We start from the raw sequence: 7,912 nt of genomic DNA, 5'->3' as shown, positions 1-7,912 counted from the left end.
AGAGCGATTTTGAGATGTATTAGTTGAAGAGAGAAGAAAGTATGAGGGATATTGGAGAACAGCGGAGGAAAAAGAAAGGCAGAAGCATGAATGGGGGAAAAGCAGAGTAGAAGAAATGAAAGGCCGGGATTGTAAGGGAGAAATCAAGGGTTGAAGGGGGCCTTGGAAGCTACTATTCCTAAGGAACAGTAGGGGGCTTGTAAACTTTTTAAAGGGTATAGATTTTAAGTCTTACAACGGATGTTATAATTAACCAATTGCACTAAACAACGATTTATAACCGAATACTTCGTGCATTAAAGCTTATCCGACCCATTCCTATGGTTATGGCAAAAAATTTCTGACCCGTGACCAAAAACAACTCAAATCCGAAACTACTTACTCCATATTAAATTGGATGAAGATCTACCCAATCAACCCGTTTAAAAGGTCTACAATGTGCCATCCCATGCAATGCGAATGCGCCTAAATGCCTAATGTTTGTTTGTACCTAAATGTGTAAACGTTGCCTTATTCCTTCTCGCAAGGTGGTGACCTACTGAATCAAAAATGTTGTCTCGCATCTCTGTGGATTTGAGAAGACTCTCCACCTTCAAACCCACCTTCTTCTGTTCTTCTCCTCACCACCATCACCGCCGCCGCCTTCCCTACGTGGGTCCCAACTCTCCCCCTCCGCCGCCATTGACGGACCTTGAAAATCAACCAATCAAGCTTAACGATGATCTTCTCAAGTGGGTTTCTTCAGTTTTGTTAAACCCATCTCTGGATTTCCCTCAATGTAATCAAATTCTTACAAAGTTATCTCCTTTTCAATTTGAGCATGTTTTTTGTCAGCTTAGATCATCACATTCGTTAATTAATCCCAAAACTGTTTTGGGTTTCTTTTATTATGGGATACAATCTTGTGCTTATAGTTTTAGTGTTAAATCTTATTGTGGTTTGATTAGATTGCTTGTTGGGTCTGATTTGATTGTGCCGGCTCGGTTGTTGTTAATTAGGTTAATTGATGGGAAAGTGCCCGCTTCTTTTATGGGTAAGGATGGTTTTAGTGGTAGACATATTGAGATTGCTAATGGTTTGGTTGATTTGAATGTGGGTTCCGAGAATGATGTCAGGATTCGTAGTTTTGATATGTTGGTTCATGTTTACTGCACTGATATTAAGAATGCTGGGTTTGGTTTGGCATTGGACGTGTTTAAAGTGTTGGCTAGTAGGGGAGCTTTTCCGTCGTTGAAGACGTGTAATTACCTTCTAAGCTCGCTTGTTAAGGCAGGCGAGCTTCAGAGGAGTTATGAGGCTTTCGAGATTATGCATAAGGGAGTTGTGCTTGATGTTTATCTGTTTAGCACCGCCATTAATTCGTTTTTCAAGGGTAAGAGGGTTGAGGATGGTGTGAGGTTGTTTGAGGAGATGGAGAAGTTGGGTATTTCACCTAGTGCCGTGACCTACAATAATGTTATTCATGGACTTTGCAAGTGTGGACGTATGGAGGATGCATTGCAGTATAGAGAAAGGATGGTCAGAAATGGTATACAACCTAATGTTGTTACTTATGGGGCTCTTATTAATGGGATGATGAAGTCTGAGAAATTTGATGAAGCCAATGGTTTATTGCGAGAAATGTCGCAGAAGGGTCTAGTTGCAAATGAGATTGTGTATAATTCTTTAATTGATGGGTATTGCAGAGTTGGAAGAGTTAAGGAGGCTTTGAAAATAAAAGAGTCTATGATTTCTATAGGAATTAGTCCGAATTCATCAACTTTTCATTCACTTTTACGTGGCTTTTGCCAGGATAATATGCTAGAGGAGGCTCAACTTCTATTGCAAGACATGCTCTCAAGAAATTTACCTGTTAGTATTGGGGCTTTTAATTCTGTCATCCACAACCTTTGTTTGAATGGTAAACTAGATTCTGTCTTACTTGTTGTTCGAGACATGTTGTCAAGAAAATTAAGGCCTAATGATCGTCTGCTGACTACAATAATGGTTAGGTGCTGTAAAGAGGGTAAACATACACAGGCAGTTGAACTGTGGTTTATACTTTTGGAAAGCGGCTTTGCACCACATATAGTGACTTCAAATGCTTTAATCCATGGACTTGTTAAGGTAGGTCTAATGCACGAATCTGCTAGGCTTGTTAAGGAAATGCTTGGTAGACGCTACGATTTGGACAAGACCACATATAACACTCTCATATCGGGTTGCTGTAAAAATGGTAAACTGGTGGAAGCTTTTAATTTACGAAATGAGATGGAGAAGCGTGGCATTCCACCCGACACTATGACATATAATATCTTACTTCATGGGCTGTGTATTGAGGGTAAGATGGATGAAGCCGTGAAACTATGGGGTGAGTATAAAAATAGTGGAATAATTGCAAATGTTTACACATATGCAGTTATGATCAATGTATATGGCAAGTCTGAAAGAATAAATGATGCAGTTAATATTTTCAATGAGCTTGTTGCTCGGAAATTGGAGCTAAATGCTATTGTTTGCAATTCACTTATATCAGCACATTGTAGAACGAATAATATGGCTGAAGCTTTTAAAGTTTTTGAGCAAATGAAGGGCAAAGGCATTACACCAACTATTGCCACTTATTCCTGTCTTATAGACGGATTAGCCAACATTGGTGACGTTGAACAAGCTAGGGCCCTGCTTGAAGAAATGAGAGAAGAAGGGTTAACACCGGAAGTTGTCTGTTATACTGCTTTGATGCATGGTTACTGTAAGGTTGGTGACATGGATATGGCAGAGAGTATATTGTTCGAGATGTCTTCCAATGACATTTTTCCAAATAAATTTACCTATACCGTCATGATTCATGGCTATTCTAAAATAGGAGACACGGGAAAAGCAGCTAAGATTTTGGAAAAAATGGTTCAAGATGGAGTTCTTCCGGATAATGTTACGTATAATGCTTTGACAAGTGGTTTATCCAAGGAGGGGAAATGGGAAGAAGCGGTGAAAGTAACTGACTGTATGTCACAAGAGGGATTTAGTTTAGATGAAGTAATGTATACGGCATTGATTGATGGGCTGCAGCAGCCGCTGGCAGTTAGTAAAGAAGAATGATCAACAATATGGAACTCCTGAATGGTTTGGATACATTGCCCTGTTTCTTCCTTCGTCCTGGGGTATAGATGCCTTTCTGATCGAATTTAACAAAGTATATCCCCCGTCGGCTTTTTGCTCATCTTCATTTCTCTGCCGTTGGTTCAGGAAGAATGCTTGTTGACCATGGAAATGCACCTGGTTTGATCTCTTTCTGCCATTTTCAGAAGGTAACCACCCCCTCCCCAATATGAGACAGTGTTACCTCTATTGCATCACTTTACAATGCACATGCTTTTCTTTTCTTAACACTTTCTTGTTAGTCCTTCTTGAAACCGCAATTTCTTGGTAACACCTCGGGAAACCATGTTTTTTGGTTCAGTCTATGAAAAAACATGACAAGTTAACAGAACAGGAGAACTTATGCATATGAGAATGGTTCTCGTGTAATGTTACTCTTGAGGATGAGGTGGACTCAGATTTGGCTGAGCAAAGGTTTCCCATCATTGAATTTGAGAATGATCCAAGAAGCATGCTTCCAAGACATGTGTTGAAAACTTAGTTACTAGGGGCCGAAGGCCATGGGGGGCTAAGTTTGAAGTTTTTGAGGAATCATCAAATGCTAAGGTGACACAGTACACTAGCAGACTCTGGTTTATTTACTCTAATTTGAGTGGTTCCATTATAAGCTATAATGCACTTTCCTTGCCCGGGGTGATATTCTTCCCACCAGCAGTTGTCTCACAGTCAAAGCTTAATCAAGTTCTTTGACGCTCAATAACAGTATGGCGTGTAGCTCTCCGAGTGATCATTTTTAACACTTTAGCTTCTCCCTATTGATAAATACCCTCAAATGTATTGTTATTCAGCTCAGCCTCGAGTTTGAGGGTAAGCATTAACCATTAGATTAAATCACAAAAGTAGCATCCCGCCATCCCGAAACGTAAGACAGCCGAACTCGAACCAATGATCAATCTAACCTACCTCGATATCTGGTTCTACATTTTATTTAACTAACATGACACGATTGAATCAAATCAATTATATATGGATAGTTCAAATACATGCAGTAATTTACATTAGCAGTAATCTGTCTAACTAAGGTTGACTGATTGACTATACATTTACTTTTTTTTTAAATTTTTTTTAAGATTTTATATTTTGTTGGGTTGGAAGTGGTGTTTAGAAATCCTTTTCCCGAAATATATAGAAACATTCGATATCCTTTGGCCGTTTCTTTAGTTGATGTTATTTCAAGATTTCTCTTTTAGGGCGAAGATATGACGGATGTACCCTTCTGTTATGATTATTATGGTCTTTTGTGTGGTGGATTTTTTTTCCCTTGGACTCCTTGGAGATGTTTCCCTTTCTACTTTCATTGCTGAAGTGAAAATTTTCATGCTGCATTTTGTCGACTCAGGATATGTGGGGCCATATATAAGGATTGGTTACAAAATGAGTTGATCCGGGAGGAAATAACACTTGCATCATAGTTGCATCGATTAAAAATAAGATGAGGGACACACACCTAAGGTGGTTTTGCCATGGGAGACGAAGGCATGTGTTAAGAGGCTTGAGAAGAAAATGTGAAAGTGATGGGAGATTTTGAGGGGTAGGTGAATACTTAAGAAAACTTCTTCTTGTGGATGAATGAGGTTTGCCTTTTACAAATCCATGTGGATGAATGGGGTTTGCCATGGAGACCAAGCCATCGATTAATTTATGTTTTGCCATGGTGAATACTAACGTGGATAAGGCCTAAGGGTGACTGAAAGCGATAGGAGTGAAGTAAATATGGCTGGATGGAATGAATCCATGTGGATGAATGGTGTTTGCCTTTTACAAATCTTCTTCTTTCAAATATAATTATTTTTTATTTAACTTTCTAAATGTTGTTCTGTTATCTCACTCTCTTTCGAAAGGCTTACTCCTTTTGTTTTTGTTCCTTGTTTCTCTTCTCTTTGCATATAATTTTTTCGCCCACCTGTCTCATTTATTTTATCATCTTGCCTTTTCATTGTTCTACCCACATTGACAATTGCATACCTTCACGGTACGATTCATATATCCGTACCCCAAATCATATAGTGATTAAGGCTTTGTTCTTGTAGTGTTTTGTCTATTGAGTTGTGACTTGTGAGTATAAAGTTTAATACCGTGATGTATTTATTCATTTATATATTTTTATTTCTCAGAAGTGTTGCTTTTTTTGTCCTTCTAAAATTTACTATAATGATGGTTGAATTTCAATGCCAAGTGTCTATCCATCAGGTGTTCACATTAGAAAGTTAATATTCAGGAAGTGTATTAATACCTTTCTTGATGATGAAAAACCTGGTTTATTAAATATTAATACAGCTATAGGCGCTATTGCGCTTGAGCCAGTCATCAGGTCGTGAAACTTGGAAGCACCAAATGTATTTGGTCCAAAGTTAAGTATCTCCTGGATTTTTTGGATTTTAATTCCTCTTTTTCTCGTATTCTTAAACTATGTTCAGTGTGACTATTGTACATACATATGTATGTATGTCAGCTAAGGTCCCAACCTTAATGGTATTAATATGTGACTAGTCTTATTCACCTCAACGAGTTTTTTGGTATACTCAAATCTGTGTATATTTGTTTGGTACAGGGCTTTAAACTAGAGATGACTATGTTTCTGGGTTTCGTTGAAGAAAACGATTCCTTTGCCTAATAAGCCCGAGCCCGAGCCCGAGCCCGAGCAAACTCCTCGTCTTATGCTGCTTTTCCACACGTTTCTGGGGGTGTAATAAGACTTGGTCTTTACTTGGTCAAGCTGTAGCAGGTGATCCCTGGGACGAGTTTGTCAGCACATAGCAGATCCTGATGCAGGTTGGGAGAATTAGCAACTGAAAGGGTAAAAGTTGTGAAGAATCTGAGCAAAATGTTTCTAGTTCATCTGTGCTATTTTTCATGGGACTTGGAAGTCCCTAAAATCAAAATCACGCGGGTTTGGTCAAGCGGTTTTGGACGGATTCACGAGCATGGCTTATGTAAATGCTTGGCAGGGTCTGCACCTGCTTCATATTGCACTTAAAGGTGAGATTGTGTTCATCCAACGTGTGAGTTTGATTTTTGAAGGTGCGAGTTTCGGTGGTTGACATGGGTATGAGTTCCATCTGATTGTCATCATCTCATTTTTGTGGGGTAATTGGATTGATACTGTAAATAGGGCGGGTTTATGGCCAGTTACCTTTTTAGATTAGCTGATAATTTTATTTATTTATTCATCAATTTTGGTCTCCTCTACAGTGGCCATACTGGTTAAATGCAATGTTCATCAAACATTCAGATATAGCACCAATACAAGTTCATCTGGCCACAAGGCCCATAACTCTGCCTCCCTCCAAATGCGGTGTTTATATCGGTTTAGAAGTTAAATCAAACCTAATAATCATATTTTGAATTAGCTTATAACAAGTCTAAAGTGAGAGAACCCCTTATTTTATTTCGCTTTGTATATGAATCAATGTCACCTATACGAATTATAAAGTACATGCTCGCAAATCTTTTGGATCAAAGGCTTTTGATCAACCACCGATTTTTTTTGATTTAGAACCCAACAGAGGAACCTCATCTTAGATCTGGTTTTTAGGATCAAGGCAGGGGTTGACAGCTGCAATCTGTGTAGTGGATTAATCAACCGATAATTTGAAGTTTTAAAACAAACTCAGATGGCTTAGCTGGTTAAGTTGAGTAGCTCTGCATAATCTGAGCTCGAAAATCATCATCATAAAAACTACCCATATTGTTCTATGAAAGAACAAAAGAGGAAATAATAAGATGGGAGGAAATTGAATTTAGGATCCATTTTTTCGTCTACAAGTCAAATTGAAATACTTGCGTAATTTATTTTTGCAGTACATATTTTACTCATCTCAGTACTTTTTGCACCAAATTTTCCATTTCAATACCCTTGACTAAAAACACATCAAACTCAATTCTCTCTCTACCTTCTCTCTATTGTTACATACTTAATTTCTTTTAACTCCCAAATTATTCAATTATGAACAACTATTCGAATATAGAACATAGATATTTAATTCACAAATCAATTACTAGTAATTGAAATGACTTTTTTCTTATAGTTTTGTATCAACTTTTTTTTATTAAGGTTTTTTCAAATTAATTATTGTTAATTGAAGTGAAATACGGGGATATTGGCGTAGTCATATGTCGTTGGCGACATAATCGGATTCGTCGGGATGACACAAATCCGGCGACCACATAATGAACACAGATACGCAATTCATTCGACGGTAATCTCCCTAAAATAATGATCAAAGTAGTACGTACACAGTGGAGTATATTTTATTTAATAAAGTAGTACAATTATCAACATAGTACAAGATGTACTACGCTCGGCTACGCAGTTACCAAATAACCTCCTAGTCCCTCCCCTATTTCCACGTCATCACCCTGACCCACCAACCCCTGGCCCATCGTCGGACCCTCAACGCCGGCGGTCTGGTCAGCGGCAAATGCTTTTCCCGCTGGCGTTCACATCCTATGACGACGGAGTACCCAATTTCCCAAATCCCAACCCCCAAGCCACCACCCTTCGAAGTTCGACCCACCATTGTAGCCCCACCGCCGGCCACTAATCGGCCGCTGAACCACCTCCCTTGATGTTTTGTTCATTGGCCATAAGGTGTGAAATTATAGAAAAATAGGTATGTGGAATTGGAGAGAGTAAATTAGAGAGAGAAAATAGGACAGGAAATGAAAGGGGCGTAATTGTCAACAACGTACTGTGATGAGTAAAATGTGTACTGCGAAAATCAGGACCCAATCTTGGCATGTAAGAAAGATTAGGATGGAAAACACGCGAGCA

At 38.7% G+C, this 7,912-nt stretch overlaps 1 protein-coding gene across 2 annotated transcripts; it reads left to right on the top strand.

The window, feature by feature from the left end:
- The first annotated feature begins 421 nt into the window (after positions 1-421).
- LOC141597014 (uncharacterized) lies at positions 422-6,378 on the top strand. 2 transcript variants are annotated; one of them, XM_074417315.1, is made up of 3 exons: positions 468-3,140; positions 3,226-3,287; positions 5,690-6,378. In XM_074417315.1, exon 1 carries the CDS (start codon positions 550-552, stop codon positions 3,076-3,078), a length of 2,529 nt encoding a protein of 842 aa, XP_074273416.1. In that variant the 5' UTR covers positions 468-549; the 3' UTR covers positions 3,079-3,140; positions 3,226-3,287; positions 5,690-6,378. The 2 variants fall into 2 exon arrangements, with proteins under 2 accessions (XP_074273415.1, XP_074273416.1); XM_074417314.1 differs by having other exon boundaries at positions 422-3,287.
- Positions 6,379-7,912: the final 1,534 nt, after the last annotated feature.

The sequence above is a fragment of the Silene latifolia genome, chromosome 8 (genome assembly GCF_048544455.1).
Source record: "Silene latifolia isolate original U9 population chromosome 8, ASM4854445v1, whole genome shotgun sequence".
Taxonomy (NCBI): Eukaryota; Viridiplantae; Streptophyta; class Magnoliopsida; order Caryophyllales; family Caryophyllaceae; genus Silene; species Silene latifolia.
The sequence above is the reverse complement of the archived record's forward strand: the minus strand, read 5'-3'. Positions and strand labels throughout refer to the sequence as shown.

What these genes read in the sequence shown, in the direction of transcription:
- LOC141597014 (XM_074417314.1), top strand. Translation starts at nt 550, where the DNA reads ATGTTGTCTCGCATCTCTGTGGATTTGAGAAGACTCTCCACCTTCAAA.